At 39.4% G+C, this 21,511-nt stretch overlaps 1 protein-coding gene across 1 annotated transcript in view; it reads right to left on the reverse strand.

The window, feature by feature from the left end:
• Positions 1 to 20,443: 20,443 nt before the first annotated feature.
• Positions 20,444 to 21,511, reverse strand: part of nek7 (NIMA-related kinase 7) — a 66,575-nt gene continuing 65,507 nt past the window's right edge. The window contains exon 10 of the mRNA XM_026927964.3: positions 20,444 to 21,347. Coding sequence (XP_026783765.1) covers positions 21,237 to 21,347 — 111 coding nt within the window. The 3' untranslated portion in view covers positions 20,444 to 21,236. The remainder of the gene's footprint in view (positions 21,348 to 21,511) is intronic.

Below are 21,511 nucleotides of genomic sequence, written 5' to 3' on the forward strand. Positions count from 1 at the left end.
TGGACAAACAGGACTGGATCTGTAAAAGAGTTTGTTTGTTGGTTGGATTATTTTTAGCCTAGCCTCTACATGCCCTAGCCTCTACATGCAAGCATTTAGTCTGTCCAGGCTTCCATACTGCAGAAGGTGCTTGGATGTTGTATTTTGGTCTTTGGTCCTGGCAGGTCTTATGTCTGAGCTGCTGTTTGTCGAGAACCTGCTCCTCAGCCACAGCCAGCCTGCGCCAAGTAGGCCATCAGGAGATCAAACGTGTGTGTGTGTGTGTGTGTAAGAACTCCATTTTCCCAGCTCTGAAGCAAACACAGTGATACTTTGGGTGCATATAAGATCCCTAACCTGCCAACATACACATGTATCAGCCCTTGACGTGTTGGCTGAACTTTAGGAGACCTGTCCCAGTTCCGGAGATGATGCTGCAGCCCTGTAATGCACTGTGTACAACTCTAATCCGAGATGTTTTTTATTCTTTACTTGTACAAATAACCTGGAAGATAAGTGGAACATAGTTAGCTAAACTGTATTATGTCTCAGAGAAAGCCCGTTTGGAAAGCTGACTTCTGGTCTGGAATACTTGTTTGTGTTCGGATGCACCTCCTGTGAGGCATTTTATAGACACTACAGGCCACCGTAGATCCTGGGGATGGCATTTCATGAACATGGGTGGGAATGAAGGAGGCGAGCTCAAGGAGTAAATAAAATCATTTAAATATCGAACCCACCTAACTGTTAGAGACCTAATCTTATAACCACAACAACAACAACAACAACAAAGACTAATCTTACGCAATGCACCTTTAAATGTAGCATAAAGGGAGAAAGAGAGAGAGTAAGTTTTCTCTGATCATGGAGAACAGGAAAGAAAAGGAACAGAAATGTCCTGAGACACTGACTATTTATTTAGAGTTTAAATCCAACCCAAGACTAATGAATTGACCCATTTTGTGCATTTTTCGGAGCATAGTGAAGGCTAAGGAACAGTTTACTTCAGAACTGAATTTAAACAGATGTTCCTGCAACTCCAGGCTTCCAGCAGGCGTCACCACGTCTTAAGAGGACTTTGTCACATCTGCCCTAAATCTGTCCTTTGTTACCCTGCATAATCTGTACACGGCCTGCTGTGTTGTCCCCTTGACTTTACTTACATGGTCATGATGGTTAATTAGTCCCACTTATTTCTCATTACCCCTTGTTAGTTTGTGTGTTATTCTACCTTCTGTGTGTGTTTCTTGAAGTACACTACCAGACAAAAGTTTGGACAAACCTTCTCTCATAGAAGGTCTTTAGTATTATTATTATTTTTATTATTATTATTATTAACACTATAATATTACACATTGCCATGTGTGGTTGCATTTCAATTTTTCCATTTTGAATCCAGTGAAAGACACAAACACTCCGTCTAAAAGCAATGTTACTCATTAATTTTAATTGAATGAAATATGTAAGAACTGTAGTAAATGAGATATACAAACCATGCCTGTGTTTATTCTTAGCCCACTATCTCACAGGCTATTCAGAGTCCCACCCATTCCATGTTTAATAATATTAATGTCAATAATATCTTTTATTCTTATAGAAAACTGGACATATAACATTTACCTATTATTATTTTAATCTGATTTAGGCTAATATGACCATGAGCTGATATGCTAGAGCAAGCAGACAACCCACTTTTTGTCAAAACAGCAACATTAGTGACACTTTATCCAAGAATGATAAGTTTACAATGGGAATTGAGTAATTATATTGATCGCGATCATCATCCACACCAGTGTCTGTCACTCTCACAATATTTTCAGTGGGTCATTTTAAGTCTTTTCTAACGAACATACAGAGTGTGTAAGTGCTTTTCCCTGACAATTGGACGGCTGTTTACAAACTGATCCGATTAGCGTCATGTCACTTCCGCTATGACACGTAGCTATCCAACAGCTTGATCAAAGCCTGATGTTGACTATGTCAGACAATCACACTTAGTGTGCAAGGTTTTAGACATAAATGCATTTACTGGTTAAACTGGCTCCTTATATACCTAATGTCATCCCTGCACCCACATATGCAAGGCAAGCTTTAAAAAAAAAAGTCACGTAGTTTTCCTAAAATAGTGTTGGAAAAACCCAACATTTCCTCATTTTTGGCTGCTTGCTAAAATTAAGCTGCAGCAACATACAATGGGTTTCCCCATGGTCATTTAATTTTTAATATTTATATTTTAAATTCTTAACAATATCCCTGATAAATCTTTGAATACTCTTGGCATCATCTCAACCAGCTTTATCACCCAGGCGGCTTTTCTTAAACTTCCCAATCAAGCTGAGGTCCTCGCTGCTTTTCCTGAGTTCTAAATGAAAACAACTTGAGTTAAAACTACTTAGTAATTATATATATATATATATATATATATATATATATATATATATATATATATATATATATATGTATATATATATATATATATATATATATATATATATATATATATATATATATATATGTATATGTATATAAATAGAATCCATTTAGACATGGGAAACTGTTTAGATTTACAAGCCCTTATCAAACCATCTTTAAGATGATGAGTCTTTGATCTCCCGTAATAAACATGCGCTTCTATAAACCACACAACTGTAAACTGTGTTTTGAGAATGTTTGCCATCTTCACGTCTACTTCCTGTACGTTTCATTCTGAAAAAGCCATAAATCTAACATACGCAGTAAATACCAAAGCCTGCTGGCATGTTGTGTGGTGACATATTCAGTATATTCAGTACATATGGAACAGCCAGAATATCTTCATGACATAAATTTATAATGGAGAAGAAAACAGATTTGGAAACAGCATATCCTGAGAATGAAGCAGATCCCAGATTGGGTTAATTTTAACTGGGAAATGTCAGAAAATAAAACTTTTCACAAACTTCTCATTTTTGCCCTCTCTTCTGCTTTACAGTAATTTGGGTCGTGTGACAGCAACCCCACCCAGCCTGTGCACTGTTTGCATGCGATGTCTTTTGTGTGGTGCCGTTGGAGGCAGCCATCATTTGCAAGAAGAGAAACAGTGACATCATAGGCTGAGGCGAGAGTTTCGCTTCCTTCTGCAGCTCTCCAGCTCTGTAACAGTACAATGTTCCTGTCTCTGTGTGCATGCTTACAACTCAAGTTCTACACTTCCAGTACATGGCATTTCTAACGTAACACGAAAGTGAGTTTTATATGATTTTATAGATTAACCCCATCTTTTTTCTCCCCAAGATAGAGACTGAACCAGGACCTAGAATGATTTACAACAGGGAATGAGAACTGCATTGGTCCGGGCTGTGTTCCATTTCTGCTTCTAACACACCCTCGTCACTGTTCCCTTTCCATTTTTCCATGTGGGAATCCCCAAACATCATCTAACAAGTCAGTCTAATTCCCTTTTAGCTCCAGTGAAGCTTGTTAGACGACCTGGTGGAGGCCTGAAGCATCAAGTCAAAAAGACGAGAAGAACTTGCATTCAAATCTGCTGTACAAACAAAAGAAAAAAACAAAGCCTAGCACTCTTATTATCCTCATTAGCTTCATTACATTCTTCTTCTACTTAGCAAGTGATAATGACAAGTTGGAAGGAAATAGACAGTGTAAAATGCTTCAGCTCCATTGTGCTTGCTTTCAAGCTTCTGAAAACACTTCATTACACCCTAATCCCCTCATTCGGCTTTGTTCAGCAAGTTAAAATCAGATTTGCAACAGAAGGCAGGTTCAGTGTGTGTTTGGGGGGAAACGATGCACTTCACCACTGGATGGCAGTCTGCAACCATTTCTACACTTAACATCTCTAACTCCAAGCGTTTAGCATTTCTGCTCTTTTTTTCTGGTTTGTTGTATTACTCTTATGAGTCAAAAAAAATAAAGTGTGCTTTGGAATGGTGAAATAAATTCCTGAGTAATATACACACATTCATGAGCACACCGAGAGAGAGATGAACATAAATTAGACACCAAATATGCATTAAATATTAATTTTTAATTTATTAAAATGTCCTACACAGACCCTAACTGTGTGTCCTCATACACTTTCAGTCATAATAATACCTGTAGCTATAAAATAAAATATATACTGAGTATTAACAGGATGAAATGTAGTGTAATTTATGCACGTCTCATTGTGATGGATCAACGTGACCCAGAAATCCATTCACAGCTACATGAATTCAGCCCAAACTATTTGGCATTAAGTGTCATTATGTGCAATATTAGAGGGGAGGAACCGTACAACTTCAGATTATATAACCTATGAAAGGTTTCCATGACTAAGAGTTCATCCTCGTGCTTTCCCCTTCGTACCACAGAGTCGGACTAGCAGTGGAGGTTGCCATGACACTGGCGTACAGACTGGTGGCGAATTAACGTAACAAACACACGTCATTGTGTACTAGCAGAATGGGGAAATGAAGCAGCATAGCAGTCTGCCAGAACCTGGAAACCAAGGACACCTGTTCAAAAGCTTTGCTTTGAAATATATCCTCGCTGTGGTGTGTGACAAAAACTACAGCTTGCAATTAAAATTCCAGATCAAGGGATACAAGGATGCAAGCTATTCATTTGACAGCAACCAGACCAGGTCCGTTTCATGTGTAGCTCATACTGAACATACCTCTTGAACAGAGCTGACCGCTGCCAGGTGTCCTACTGTCAATAACGCTACAGAGGTGGAGGAGAACAATGGATGAGACACATACATAATGAGAGAGAAATACGAGGGGGCCGGCCATCATAAGGCATGCAGTTTGATTTAGATATCTCATTTTAATAATGCACACGCTCCTTACACTCTTTTCGCAGGGGTTTTACTATAATTTTGCTGGACAAACAGCGAACCATAGATACTGTAGTATGCCCCGTCGAGACACACGTCCATCAACCATCCATCAGCAGGTCCAGGTTATTCTTTCACTTCTTTCCAGCCTGTACGTCGTCTTCACATGGTGGTGCTGTTCATGGCAAATATTTCATACGTCTTTTATATTTCATGTTTATATTTGATATTTTTTATATTCCATATTTTATATTTGTAGCTATGGCATCAGGTCATGATGCACCACTAAGGCAACTTAAACACATGATGCCTCCACTGCGGTACATTAAAACAGCTTTTAATTATTCGCTGAAATATTGCCGGGGTCAGTAAGGCCAGTCTGTTGTCTACAACTTCATCAGCATTTAGCAGCTCTGTAATTACAAAAGGCTAGTTTTTAACTGGGTTACATTAATAGTGGTGTTCAAACATACTGAACCAATCAACATCTTTTAAAATCTTTGCTATAAAACATTTGAGGCAACGTCTTGGCCTGTGCTGCTTCGACCACAGCAGACAAACGGAGCAATTTAAAGAGGAGGTGCTATTGTTCAGTGTGGCTACGTAAGCTCCCTAGACTGTCCTCAGGGATTTGGGAAGAGCCTGTGCATCAAGTGATGTAGTAGAGCAAGGAGACTCAGCAGCCTAATGAGGATCTATGGCCTTTTTTTCCCCCTCACATTTACTGGATGGATATGTGTGCCCTTTATAAAGCCTATAATGGCCCATGGCAACATATCTCACGTTATACCAGACCCTTGTTTAGTAACGTATATACAACGTGAACAGCTGGTGCTATAATCATTTCCAGCATTTCTAATATACTTTGGTTTTTAAAGTATAAAAACCATAAACATTGCACCAACACAGTATTTTCTTCTTACAGTACAATCTGCATGTGGGGAATACACAAGAATATTCACAACCAACGAATCAATGTAAGACTACGAGCTGCACATTTTATTGTTTGTTACTCAGCATATTGTCCTTTCTAATGCAGAATATTCAAATGAGCCCTACGTGTACACTGAACATTCTGACCAATTTCACAGGTTCCGCTGTGGGTGTCGAGAAAGCGTGGCTTTGGCGTGATCCCAAAAAAAGAAGGAATTTTGCTCAAATTAATGCAAGCTGGTGTTTACACCTGACACATCACAGGTTCAGCAGATTGCTTAAACATATTGCAAGTCATATCACACTCGCAGTGTGTAGTAGTATAATCACAATAAGCTGTCCATATCGTGCAGCTCTTCCATGTAGTCAGGATATGATCAGAAAGCAGATCTCAGCAGCCCTGTGGCATAATGCACAGCATTTAATAACGTCTTATTAATGTCATCGGATCACTGGCTCACGGAAAATACCTTCCGCTATTCCAGGAGAGCTGACGTTTTACAAAGCACTTGCTCTCCTGTTCAAACACTGAATATTCAAGCAGAACCATTTAGCCACTTTTAGCACACAATGATAAGCAGGGTTAAATAAGTACTTTTGATATGCTTTCCCTAGAGAGGTTGCAAATGTGGATTTTGGTTGCACCCCAAGAGATGTGGTTCTCAAAGCTGGCCACACACTGAGTGCCTTCATCTAGCGCACAGTTCTGCAGTCATGTTCAGCTCACACAAGTGACGATAGAACAACTATCTCACCGTCTGGCAGCTCCTTCCCTTTTCCTGCTGGGAGTCTGAAACCGAATCAAATCATTAGGAGTTTCACAGTGTTCAGTACGCCACTGCGCATGGGTCCAGACGTACACTGAGAAAATAGAAAGGGTATCACCTTACTCTTATTCATTATTGTCTATGCAGCAATACAGTGGGGTGGGGTGGGGGGGTTGTTTGGGGGTCAATATTTAACGTGTGCATTAGAGAATGGCAGGGTTAATACTTCAGCATGCCCATAGTCAACTCATTTTGTAATACCTTCAAGAAAAACAAATGCCAACTTTGAATATTATGAGTGTAGAATACAAATTTACTAAACTATTAGTAGTAGTAGTAGTAGTATTCCTATAATATGATTAATATTAATACTAATACTATTAATACTATTAATAATAATAATAATAATAATAATAATAATAAAAAAGATTATTATTAACCCTATAAACTCCCTAAACTCTTCATTGGGACTAGACATGCATTCCTATCTATATAACCTGCCCTGTTAGTTTCACTGTAGTTACTGAATAATTCATAATATGTAGTGAATAATATGCTTGAACATAAATAATTGAACAATACACACAAGTTTGTGGAGTTGAAGCCAGCAACTATTTTGGTTTTTGGATCTCAATTCAAAATTAAAGGCTTCAGCTGAAAATTCCCTTCGCTGGTGGTCTGTCTGTCTGTGTGTCTTTCCAGAAGGAGGATGAATGAAAGCTATCATATTTTCTGCATTATCAAATATTTCTCCCTCCCTCAGTTTGCTCCGTCACCTGGCAAAGCCACCTTCTCTCCCCCCTCATCCTTCTCCTCCAGCTTTAACCCTGTGTGTCCAAGCTAATGAGGAGTTTGCGCTGGAAGCTTCCAAAGGAAGCTGGATCGCCGCTCCATCGAACATACATCATGCTGGTCATTAGCGGAGGATCGGGCAAGACCTTTGGCCAGTGCATCGCGGAGAGGGGGTCGGTAAAAAAAGAAAGAGAGAGGGAGAGAGAGAGTGAGAGAGAGTGAGAGAGAGAGAGAGAGAGAAACCGGATCTGTCACTCATTGTCACTTAAAGTGAGAATTTATCAGGGCCTTTGCCTGGGTGCACATGAATAATGAATGTGGTTTTGGAGCTTCACCTACCGTGCCCGTGTACTAATGGGGCCAGAGAGCAGCAGTAGAAGACTTCCTGTGTGCTGGGAGACAGTGGTCTTGCTCTGCTAGCGGATTCACACTGAGAAGCTAGCCCAGTTTGAGCTCTCCGAGCTCACACCGGCTATGTCATTCCACACTGCAGACGTGGGAAGAATTTGCACACTACTCAACAATTCAAGTCTTTTGAGGCTTTCTTGTTAAAGCGGTTAATGTGATTTCATGCCTCTTACACAAACATTCAGGTTTACACAAAAGCCTACAAACTGTCTCTTACAGGCATAAGATTGGTCTTACCAAGACTGACTTCATATGATCTGAATTAAAAAAAAAAACATTAAATGCTAAGCTAAAGAAGAGCTTTGCTTCTTTTTATACTTTCTCTTAACTGTAACATTTTGGGTTTACAGAAATCAGATTACCAAAAAAAAAAAAAAAAAAAAAAAAAAATCAGTTTTTTAGGTTGTAACTAACAGCAGCCCTTACAAACAAAAAAAAAACAGCTGAAAGTTATATATTGTACTCTGTGAACCACTTTGATATGCACAAAAAAGGAAGATTCTTTCATAGAGGGGGAAAAAGAAACAAGTCAAACAAACAAGCACGCCTTTTCTGAGCTCCTGCACTTTCTCACATGGCAGGGCTCAGAGAAGTTTTGGATAATTACAAACACCACAGAGAGCTCGTCTTCCGTCACCATCTGAGTATGACAAGCGGCAAAGCGAGAACGCAAGAAACAAACAAACATGAGAAACAACAAAGGTGGTTTCCAGCTAACAGCTCGGTGATGCTAGGGTCTAATCAGCCAGACTTTCGAGTGCGCCTTCAGCAATGCATTGGAGAACGCATGCTTCTTCTGATCATGAGACGGAGGGACTCCCTCCTTCCTCGGCTCATAGGTCAATCCCCAAAGCAATTCCAAAACACTGTCGCAGAGACGCTACGATAAATGTATACATTCTGAAATTTCTTGTTCTCACCATCTGTTATGGGTCAGCATGAATCTGCTTTAGTTACTGTGGAGTGGAATATAAAGTCAATCTCAGCTTTATGATGAAAAGGTTTACAATCCGCCCCTTAAACAACTCAAAGATTGCTACGTTGCTGATGAGTTTACTGCTCGGCCTAATGGAGATGGGGTTTCCTACACTCTGGTCCTCTCAGTTCCTTTATGTATAAAAGCCATGATTATCTACACCCAGTCACTCAGGAAAAATCTACCATATAGATGTTACACTGTTTATGTGAACTCTGTTTATGTGCTTTGTGTAACAGTATACTGAAATTCAAAATACTATACCTCACAATACCTTTTAAAGTTAAGTTGCAAAATTATTGGTAAAGATGGATAAAAAGGTTATGAAAAATGTCTCTATACAGTACATTGGCACCTCTTTGTGCTTCCTCCCTTTGCCAAAATAACAGCACCGAGTCTTCTCCTATAACGCTTGATGAGATCGGAGAATACAGAGCGAGGCATCTGAGACACTCCTCATTACAGAATCTCTCCAGATCCTCCAGGGTCCTGTGTCCTCTCCTGTGGACTCTTCAGTAAAGCTTAAAGGTTTCCATTGGGGGTTAGGTCAGGGGACTGGGATGGTCATGACAGAAATGTGATTCTGTGCTCATTAAACATGTAGCTTCTTGGCAAAGGCAGGCAGATTTTCATTTAAAATATCCCAGTACTTCATGCAGTCCATAGTGCCATGTATCCTACCAAAGATCCCAGGGCCTTTGGATGAAAAACAGCATAACATCAGTAACAGTGGGGATTCAGGGTCTTTTCAGTATCGCCATCCTTCTTTCTCATGACAAACCCACCTTGAGTGTTTGTTGCCCAAAAGCTCTATTTTCTTGTCTCCTCTGACTCTACAACTCAGTTCCAGTATCGTCTAGTGAACTCCACATGCTTATGTTTGTGGTTAGATGAAAGAAAAGGCTTTCTTCTGACACACATTCCTAATCCTTTGTAGGCATGGAAGTGGCGTATAATTGTGGATTGGGAGACTTGGTGACCCCAAAATGCAATAATGTTCTGCAAATTTCCAACTGTGACCCATAGAGAAAGTTTTTCATCTGCCTCACTGGGCATGGAGGCAAAATACTCTTGTGTCCTCTTCCAGGCAGGTTCACTACAGCTCCAGTTGTTTTACGCTGGTGGATGGATGGATGGATGGATGGATGGATGGATGGATAGATAGAGATAAACTTTATTGATCCCATGAGGGAAATTCTTGTGTTACAGCAGCATGGTCAGTAGCAAGATACAACACGTACACACAACATATAAAATATAAAATACAATAAGTTAAATTAAATGTAATTAAATAGTTGTAGATTTAACCAGAGTTACATCAGTATTTACATAAGGACACTTGTGAAAACTGGTAGTGAATAATGAATATGAAGAACCCTGAAAATGCAGAATATAATGACAGCTTTCTAAATGATAGCTTTCTTGTAGTAGCGTAATGTGAAAGTGTTATCGTGTCACACACAGGTGAGCTGTTGTACAATGTTATTGCGAATGGGAAGAATGAACTCCTGTAACGTTCTCTGTGACAACGAATTTGAATGGGTCTTTTGGAGAATGAGCTCCGCTGACTCTGTAGTGTGTTGTAGAGTAGAGTATATCTAATATATTTATTTATTTTAGAATAATTTGATTACAGGTTGGATTTCTCTCATGTTGTCTGTGCAAGATTATGATAATTATCCACAAAAAAACAACCTTTTTAAATTCATCTTTACCAAGGGTGCCAATAATTCTGACTGTATATACTGCACCAGGTAAACACACCATGTAACAATGGAAAAAGCTGTTCTAAAAACTAACTAAAGGCTTAACAAGCCTATTTAAAAAGATTCTGTTCCCTTAACCTCACCCTGTTTGAAAACACCCAGTTGAAAGCAGACACACTGTTATACTGAAAACTATGATATTGGGTTGTAAGATTAAAATCCACAGTTTCTTTTTTCACACACTTACAGCCCTAGCCGGGAGGTGAGTTCACCCGGAGGGGGCTATGATGTACTCCATCTCCAGCAGGAGCTGTGGCACAGCTGGATGCTGCCAGGAGAGCAAGGTTTTAGAGGTTCTGGAGGTTTTGAAGGCACAGAGTGACTCTGTGCCTCGGGGTCAGAGCGGAGGCGAGCGAGCGCAAACTAGCTCAGGAGCGTTAGATCCCGTTCTCGTGTCGCAATCTTTATTATGCTGATTTGTGACGAGACTGTAAACTAATCAGGGTAACTTCCACCACCCCTTGCCACCAGGGAGACAGAGGAAAAGGTTAGACGGCGACTGTCGGTTTTCTCGAGAACTTTCCTGCTCCCTGGACCAGCTCTAGTTCAAATAAGTCTGAAACGTCTGAAGTTGTGTCTATAGAAAAACGAACTTCCGTGGCACGGTTAATTGGAAAGGCAAGTTTTGACTGACTTGTACTGCATAAAAAAGAGAAAAGAAAAACCTGTTTGGGTAAGCTCAAGGGGAGCTGAGTTGTAAACAGTTAATTATGACTCTGTATGCAAATGTTGGCCTTTAAATGTATTCAAGGAATAATTCCCATTCAGATATTTGCATAAATGCATATTACATGCGTTTCACACCCAACTCCTCAGAATGTCATTAAGATTGATACGAATATTTAGTTTAATTCCAGTTTGCTGATTAGATTTTTTAAGAAGCTAATATGAAAACAAGTGTGTTTCCTTGATACACATCAAGTACCAATTGTCTTTTTTTTCCCTCTAGAAATTTTCTCCAATTTGTAGCAAAGCACTGAGCAAGTCCTGATAGAAATGTACGCTGCTATCAATGAACCTGATGGTGGAACTGCCAGAGGAACAACTGTGGTGTGTAGTACCTATAAAACTATTAACTAATAACACAACAGAACTGTAATATAAAGCTCAGTGAACATATTTAGGATATTATTTACTGGAACAAGTCTACATTAACCTCCTTTAGATGTATATTTTCACTCTTAATCATGTGTACATGACGTTCTGACTTCCTTTATGTATAGATATACGGATTATGAATAGATGTTTGGATCACTAAATTAAAAATAAATAAATAAATAAATCTATTGCATAATAAATACAGAATTGTACTCGAGTTGAACAGCTCAGATTAAGGGGAAAAAGCCAAGTTTGCAACATTAACAAGACTAAAAGCAGTATAAAAGGTGTTTGAAAGGAGAGAGAAACTCTGCAAACTCTTACCAGGTGAAAGAAAAAGGATGATCTTTTATTTTTTTTCCTCTTACTATAAAAAAGATCACTGCAGAGTAAGATAGAGGTGCACAGCTCTAGACCGTGAAAGCAATACAAGCTGTTTCATTTTAATCTGTGTTCCTGGAATTATGGACCAATATTCAGTTATTTGTTATGTACCTATGGTTATGTAACTATGGTTACGACTTATTTAGAATTTAAACCATGTCATGGCCCCCTTCCTCACAAGCAACACTACTGGCAGGTTTGCTGCAGTGTCACTAAAGAGAAAAAAAAAAAAGCAAAAGAAGAAGAAGAAAAAGATGTTTTCTCTGATTTTGCAGGTCATGCCATTTTGTTGTTACACTCCTGCCAGAGCAAACCGCTTTAAAAACCACTCTCAACATAAAAGAGGCAGATATGTGTGTCAGCAACTGCTCGCTCTCAGCCTTCACCTCAGGCAGAGGAACCTGGCCAAGACAGGTGTTTCACCACCAAATATAGTGTTTCACACATTTCAAGTGGCACACAATTCGGCAAAAAAAAAAAAAGCCTGATATACACTTTAAGTTCTCATATACCATCCGCTGTTGGCAGTTCTTCACTGCCTTGTATGATGTGCTCTCATGAAAGTTTATTTGTGTGCTTTAACTTGAGAAGAAAGAAAGAAAAAAAAAAAACCATCAGCTTATTTCTGAGATTATGTGAACTGTACTTCCTGTTTGTCATGTTTTGTATTTTGAACAGACAGTAATACATTTAGAATTGCAGTTCTACAGTATGTTATATTATCTGTTCCTTTCTGCTATTAATGACTGGAGGGCAGTACAAATGCAAATAATAATAATGATAATAATAATAATAATAATAATGAGAAGAAGAACAAGAAGAAGAAGAAGAAGAAGAAGAAGAGATAAGTTAAAAGCAAAAGGGAACAACATACAAGAAAGGAATAATATATATAATAAGTGTTTCTACTTATCATTTTAAAAATTGAGTATAAAGGTGGCCTGATGAATAGTGCATGCTAGTGAGTTCCAGAAGAAAGGAAAGCGTGGGAATGTTCAGACACACACACACATACACACACACACATACACAGGCCTGAGCTCCAGCAAGCTGCTTTTACGAAAGAATGTCTGTGGTCGCAAGCTGGCTGCATAAATCAAGCGCCCCGAAAACGATTCACGCTTCCTAAAGCTCCGGGCTCACACAGCATCTGCTAATGGTTTTGATTTACTGGGGACCTGTACAATATTACAGCACTGGAAAAACCGAGTCCAAAATACAAAGCCGCACAGACTAAAACGTGCAGGGGAGATCCGCCAACACATCGGCCTCCAGGAGCGCGTCGTCATTCCACAGGATATGAGAAAGCGGAGGTCGGAGAGCCTTTAAAACTATATTAGAGGCCACATTAAAAATAAATGTAATGCCTGTCCACAGTCAGTGGTGTGTGTGTGTGTGTGTGTATACAGTCACTGGCCACTTTAATACGAACACCTGTACCCCTGCATATTCATGAGATTTAATCCTAGGATAAATCTATAAGATAAGATTTATTTTTTGAGTGGTGTGGTTGTTGATGCCAGACAAGCTGGTTTTTCAGAAATTTTCTCATAGAGCAGTATCTAGAGTTTGCACAGAATGGTGTGAAAAACTGTGGTTCGAGCTGACAGGAACGGTAACTGTAACGGTAACGATACGGTAACTCAAATAACCACTCTTTACAACCGTGGTGAGCAGAAAAGCATCTCGGTAAAAATGGGCAAGTATAAGGATCTGAGCGACTCTGACAAGGGCCAAAATGTGATGGCTAGATGACTCGGTCAGAGCATCTCCAAAACGGCAGGTCTTGTGGGGTGTTCCTGGTATGCAGTGGTTAGGACCTACCAAAGGTGGTCCAAAGAAGGACAACAGGTGAACCAGCGACAGGGTCATGGCCGCTCAAGGCTCACTGATGTGCGTGTGGAGCGAAGGCTAGCCCGTCTGGTCCAATCCCACAGAAGAGCTAAAAAGTAAAAGCTGGCTATGATAGAAAGGTGTCAGAACACACAGTGCATCGCAGCTTGCTGTGTATGGGGCTGTGTAGCTGCAGACCGGTCAGAGTGCCCACGCTGACCCCTGTCCACCACTGAAAACACCTACAATTGGCACATGAGCATCAGAACTGGACCATGGAGCAATGGAAGAATGTGGCCTGGTCTGATGAATCACGTTTTCTTTTACAACATGTGGATGACCGGGTGCATCGCTTACCTGGGGAAGAGATGGCACCAGGATGCACTATGGGAAGAAGGCAAGCGGGCGGAGGCAGTGTGATGCTCTGGGCAATGTTCTGCTGGGAAACATTGGGTCCTGGCATTCATGTGGATGTTATTTTGACACGTACCACCTACATAACCATTGTTGTAGACCAAATACACCCCTTCATGGCAACGGTATTCCCTATTGGCAGAGACCTCTTCCAGGACAATGCTCCCTGCTACACTGCAAACATTGTTCAGCAATGGTTTGAGGAACATGACAAAGAGTTCAAAGTGTTGACTAATCAGCCAATCATGTGGCAGCAATGCAATGAATAAAATCATGCAGATACGGGCCAGCAGCTTCAGGTAATGTTCACATCAAACATCTGAATGGGGAAAAAGTGGGATCTCAGTTACTTTGATCGTGGCATTATAGTTGATGCCAGACAGGCTGATCTGAGTATTTCAGAAACTGTTGATCTCCTGGACTATTCACACACAACAGTCTCTAGAGTTTACACAGAATGGTATGAAAAACAAAAAACATCCAGTGAGCGGTAGTTCTGAAGATGGAAACGCCTTGTTGATGAGAGAGGTCAACTGGGAATGGCCAGATTGGTTTGAGCTGACAGAAAGACTACAGATAACCACTCTGTACAATTGTGGTGAGCAGAAAAGCATCTTAGAATGCACAACACCTGGAACCTTGAGGTGGATGGACTACAACAGCAGAAGACCACATTGGGTTGCATGTCTGAGGCCGCAGTGGGCACAGACTCACCAAAACTGGACAGTTGAAGACTGGAAAAACGTAGCCTGTTCTGATGAATCTCGATTTCAGCTGAGGCACACAGATGGTAGGGTCAGAATTTGGCACCATTAATCCATGAACCCAACCTGCCTTGTGTCAACAGTCCAGGCTAGTGGAGGTGATGTAATGGTGTGCGGAATGTTATCCTGGCACACTTTGGGCCTGTTTCTAACCAGTTATCACTTGAATGCCATAGCCTATTTGAGTATTTTTCTTGACCACGTGCATCCCTTCATGGCCACAATTTACCATCTTCTAATGGCTACTTTCAGCATGATAATGCACCATGTCTCAAACTGGTTTCATGAACATGACAATATGAGTTCAGTGTTCTTCAGTGCCGTTCCCAGTCACCGGATCTGGATCCAACAGAACAAGAGATTCGCAGTATGAAATTGCACCAAAAAATCTGCAGGAATTGCATGATGCAATCATATCAACATGGACCAGAAACTAAAGGGAATGTTTCCAACATCTTTTGGAATCCATGCAATGAAGAACTGAGGCTGTTTTGAGAGCAAAGGGAGGCCCTACCCAGTATTAGTATAGTGTTCCTGATAAAGTGCTCCATGAGCGTGTATTTACACACTTACACACACACAGGGTGTCTGAAAAGTCAAGAACTAATGAGTGTAAAACTACAGTTTGTATTTATGTCTTATTGCCAACATATCCTCTACATGTTCACCCTTACGCTCTCCCATCGGTTCCTGACTTTTTGGACACCCTATACATTTTGTACTAAGAATAACAAACACAGCAGAGTTGTGTCACCTTATGCTAGATGCACTGTTAGTGATTGTATGTCGGCTCATGCTGGGATTTAAAGAGCTGCACATCTTAAAAGTGCATCTTTAGTACCTGACTAAATGAAGGGGACAGTTGTAGTTATTTGGGGACAGCTCAATGGCAACTTTATGACCAGGGTGCTTTATTTCACTAGACTGAGGCATTATGGGAAGTGACTCTAAGGGAAATCCTTTTAGAAGTTGACCATATATCTTCAATATAAAATTTAAAATACAGTTATAAAAATAAAAAACGTGGGCTAATACCTGTCAGTGGCAAGGTCTTGGTTTGGTGATCAACATTTAAAACACCTTACCTGTAGAGGAAATGCACTCTAAGGAAGAATAAACATTCAAATGAGTTAAAGGATTTAACGATTTCAAAAGTATTACAGCACCTTGGAATTGTGCGCAAATCTATTGCAACTCTTGGCTCATGTTTCTCATTAGTCCATTTTTTTCTCCCTCGAAATGCATTTGTTAATTATTTCTCTTTGATTTCAGATGTGCAAAGCAAACCAAAACCCCAGCCAACTTCTCCCTCATCTTCTTGCTTGCTCTGGACCTCTTTTTCCTCTTCAGGAGCCTGATGGAGTAAGGCGACAGAACTGAACGTGACATTTGGGATTGGGCCACTCCAGAACTCGAAGCAGCTGTGAGTAACGCCCACCTGTAAAGCCACTCTCCGCATCGGAGCGCTTTTGAAACGCTGCCCAAGCATTTGGTTCCAATAGTTACAGTATGGGAAAAGGCTGTAATGTTTGCATGATGTTCCGCTGGTCGAGCAACATCAGCTTAGCTTGCCACGCGATGCCAAATGACTGCAGTGCCAGCACCGCCGTTAAGTGTGCAAAAGTCCTAGACAGATTATGTCTTCGTTAAGTGAACAGCAAGTCAACCATACAATACAATGCAATTTCACACTTCCTGTATTCAGAAGGCATTTTCCAATACGTTTTTCCATGCAAAAATTACTGAAAAATATCCATGCTATCCAAGCTATATTAAGTTCAAATCAAGCTGTATGTATTTATATAAAAACCAGAAGTGTGAATGTTTGGAGACTTAATTTCTTTGCCAAGTGTGTGCTACCAGCTATTGCAAATCAACACACTTTTTTCACACTTCAGAAAACAAACCTTCAATAGATAGAAGAGAACAATTCTAGTGAGGAACTAGCTGATTTTCTCTCTGTCTGTCCACTGGGAGCAACCAAAAAAAAAAGATGCACCATGTTTACTGGCTACTGTTTGTGTCTTCTTCCTACATAGCATCTCTTCTGCCCTCTGTGCTCCACGCTTTGGCTTTTTTGGCTTGTATGCTCTGCTCTGCTCTGCTGACAACAGCCCAAGTCAATAAAGTGACAAACTTTCTGACAATTTCAAGTGCTTGACATGATGGTAGAACATGGTGGAACAGAAAGTTCTGGAGAACTGAAAAATCTAAAATGCTTCCAGCAGCTGATTCCTCTGCCAGGACAAAAGGGAGTTAAAAAAAAAAAAAAAAAGAGAAAGAAAGAAAAAGCTGTGACTCTGGCAGATATGGACACAGATTAAAATAGAATATATTCAGGCCTGATGCAAGAGATAAATATCAGACTGAGTTCAGCGTGTACAGAGGCAAAACATAGTGACAAATCTCTGAACTTCTTTCAGCACTTGTTCAGTAGTCTAGTGTTGAATGTAAATATGAACAGCACAATACATAAATGCAACCTTGTTATACTGTGACATTATGATATATATATATATATCATGTATATTATATACAGTATATATACTAAACAGAGGTCAGGATATACATCAGGATATAATCAAAATTGTGATCATTTATATCACTTTTCTGAGATATCAGTTCTATCTCAGTATCTTCTGAACATTTGATTGCAATTTTAAATCGATATTATGAGGACTGATTGATTTTATGGTAAATTTAAAAACTGTAATATGTTTTTAAAAATATACTTTTTAAAAAATTTCCCTTACTTTATGTAATGTTAAATAATTACATTTTGTAAACACAAAATAAAATCACACAAATCATTGACGTTTGTTATCAAACCTATATATCATGATACAAATACTGTATTGTACAAATGTCTTCAAGTATGACTTTGTGATATTGTCTTTTTTTTAATCAAATTGCTCTTTCCTGTATTAAACTCACAAAAAAAAGGGGCAGGAGGAAGTGCCCTAAAAATGTTCTCCTAATCAACTTTAATCCTTGAATTGTTGTTCTGTATCATCCTGTTGCTAAGTTGTATGAAGACACCTTGTTATCCTGAAAGCATTAATATTATGATGCATTGTATTATACTTAAAATTTACCCTAATTCCAATATTTTTTAAAGCGTTACACATATATTATCACACATTATTACTTCACAAGAAAATTCAGGCAGCTGCACTTACTGTAATAACTACATTATGTAGGTTGAGAACATTGATAAATTTATATATTTATGATCAAGTCATATTAGCAATGCTGAAATTTCAGTAATCAACCAAAAAATAGGTTTATAGGAACAAACCAGTGCACCTTCACATCTTACCACTAGATGGGTGTGTGTAACTCATCCAAGTATGTCTGAGACGGAAACAGTCTGAGTGAAATGTACTCCATAACGCACAATATGTCTGCTGAAACTTTGTATACAGCCAATATTCAATTTCAGCCTGATAGGAGAGAATAAATAACCTGCCACAGCCCCAACAAGCCCCATATCAATTCCTCCACTTACTTCTGTTTGTTTTCAGTGGATACGCTGTTCCAAGGGAGCAATTTCTTTTGACAAAATTGAACTGAACTCCTCCTGGAATTCATTAGACTAAGAGAGCTGGGGTCCCACGCCTCTGTCAGGCCAAAGGGGGAATTATCTAAACGAACTCCCCCGGGCGTGGCACACTGCAAAGAGCCCAGGATAATGCTTTGGGGTTAGCAGGAGGCACTTGTCAAAAGGATACAAATAGACACACCTGAATGGGGAATGAACGTCAGTGCGGCAAGGTGAAGTGAGATGTGTGAAAAATACAGCACCTTTCATTTCCATGAGCAAATGTGACCTTCTTCCGTGACTTGAGGTTTGCGTAAGGGATCATATTAATGGCAAATAATCCACCAGCTATCATGCGATAAAAGAAGATCCATTTTTATTTCGCTTTCAGTTTAACATGGAAAGTATTAATCTTGAGTTAGACATCAAGAACAAAAACAACAAAACAAAAGAAGATAAATAAATAACAGGCGGGTTTTCTAACACCCCCACCCCCCCCCCCCCCAAAAAAAAAAAAAAAAAAAGGTTTTTGGGTGTAAGCAAAGAGAGCGATGCACTGAGACATGTTCAGCAGCGCCAAATGTTGCGAAAAGTTCAGTTACATTCGCAGAGTGAAATCTTTACTTTTTAAAAAGTACTTGGCCTGTGTATCATGAATATATCCACAACACACTGCGCTAATGAACATGACCCAGCTTTAAATGATCTGCAGCACCCTCTTTGTCAAGTTTTGCAGAGGCTTCATATGTAAACACATCACCATTAAGCACTACGACTAAAATCATATAGCGCTAGAAGCACTATAAACACACCTCAGCACTTCGGTGTGACGATTCTTCACCCTGACCCTCTGTCTCGGAGTTTAATATCAAGATAAATATGCTTCTAGGAGGCAACAGGAGGCAACTGTTATTGTGTTAACGTTACAAGGAAAAAAAAAAAAAGTTATAAACTGATTATAGCTAAATAATAATAAACAAAAAGTAAACACTTAAAATGCTCTCGACTACTCTTGAAAACATTTTGCATGGATACTATCACAGCAAATCAATAATTCTTTAGATGCAAAAGTTCGGGTACACAGAAAGCTGTTATAACTGTAAAGAAACTCGGAGGCTTGTGGAACCCAGAATGGAAGTCAGAAGGTCATAAGCCACTCATTGAAAAGTGCACTGAATACGTTCGTAATGTAGACGAATGGGACGTCAGTGAAATGGAATACGACTACTTGAGCTTTTTGTAAGAATGACAAGTTATCTACTAACCATGATGTGCAAGTCGACTGATCTGTGAGTGTACCTCCTACAGAGCTGAACATCTTTCAAGACGGAAAAACCTGCTGCTTATAAACGAGCCCAAACAAACCCCTGCCAAAAAAAAAAAAAAGTAAAAACAAAAATAAAACACCTCAAAAAAGAAAAAAAAAACAACAAAACAGCTCAACAGTCAACTAATTAGGCTGAAAACAGATTTCGCCTTATTGGGTATTGCCGGGCAAGCAGACTGAACGAGGCTCGGGTTTTGGTGTAGGTGAGAAAAGGCACTTAGCACGATTTATTGTGTTGAGGTTTACACTGACAACACAGTGTCTTGTCATACGTTTGTGAGATCAATGTATCAATTGTTTAAAAAAAAAAAAAAACAGCTCAAACAGCTGAAGTGATGCAATGTGCATTTGCATGATGATTATTCACATAAAGATCATCGAGCTGATAGATTTTTTTATTCATGTTCCTTCATCAGTCCTGGTCCATAATTGAATCAAAAATATTCCATGATTCTGGTTCTAGCTCTTCAGTGAGAGACAGTTGTTTTTATTCTAAAACTGTATAAAAGGCTTGTGTTTTTATCAAAGCGATAAAACGTATTTGGGGATTCAGGCAGGCAAAAGTGTTTTAAAAATAGCCAGTCTTGGGACGTATGCTATAAATGACAAATGACGCCTAGTTTGTTCCCTTGTTTCTTTAAAAAAAAAAAAAAAAAAAAAAATGCAGAAGTGCACGCTAAAGGCACTGGATTAGTTACAAAGCGCATGCAACCTGCAACATGTACATGATGACTTCATTCTCTTTTAATAGAACTACAAAACACAATTTAAGCCATTCAATCAGGGAAGCTTTTTCAGGGGAACGCGAGATTATTTTTATAGATACCAAGGGAGACTTTCAGTCTTTTTATAGGGTTTGTGAAGGAGTGTCATGGGACAGTTAGTTTCATTTCATATGGAAAAAAAAAAGCCATTTACATTCAACAATCAGGGGTGTTGCAGCATCTGTACCAATATCCAAAAACCCATAACAGCAAGACACTTTAAGGCTTCAGTATTCCTTTGTGTGCAAGGCAAATTCTGTTTGGAAGAAAAAAAAAAAAAGACGTTTATAACCGTTTTGTGCATTTTTAATGTTAATCTCTACTTTTTATACTGTTATCTAATCTTTGGTTGTAAGATGTGCATGCGTAAGTGTGTCTCTGTGTGTGTGTGTGTGTGTGTGTGTGTGTGTGTGTGTGTGTGTGTAGTAAATACACCTACTGTGATTCGGCCTCAGCATTACACACCACACAGAAGTAGAATTAACAGTCAATAATCATGTGATGACTTGCTAAAGCCACCTTGCACAAGTTTGGATTAAAGCTTCTCGTAGTAAAGAAGCAATCATATGATTGTAACATGAACCACGGAGCTGTAGGAGATTTAAAAAAAATGGCTGGCAAACATCATCCAGAAGTGGGCTATAGACAGGAGAAGCAGACGGAGGATGGATTCAGTTGGCCAGAGTCAGAGCGTGCATGTGCTTGGCGATTTCGTACACGTAGGTGATGTCAGGCCGCTTCTCCGGATCCGGGTTGATGCACATATCTACCAGCTTTCTCAGCTGGGTCGAAAAAAAAAAAAAAAAAAAAAAAAAGACAAGAAAAGGAATAATATGAGTGAATGATGATGCATTCAGTTTTTTTTTTCTGTTACCTGGACTCACACATCTCATATATGCCATATTTTGTCACATGACTGATTTAATTGATTTAATTCAAAATAATA

Source organism: Pangasianodon hypophthalmus, chromosome 11 (assembly GCF_027358585.1).
Source record: "Pangasianodon hypophthalmus isolate fPanHyp1 chromosome 11, fPanHyp1.pri, whole genome shotgun sequence".
In the NCBI taxonomy this organism is placed as follows: domain Eukaryota; kingdom Metazoa; phylum Chordata; class Actinopteri; order Siluriformes; family Pangasiidae; genus Pangasianodon; species Pangasianodon hypophthalmus.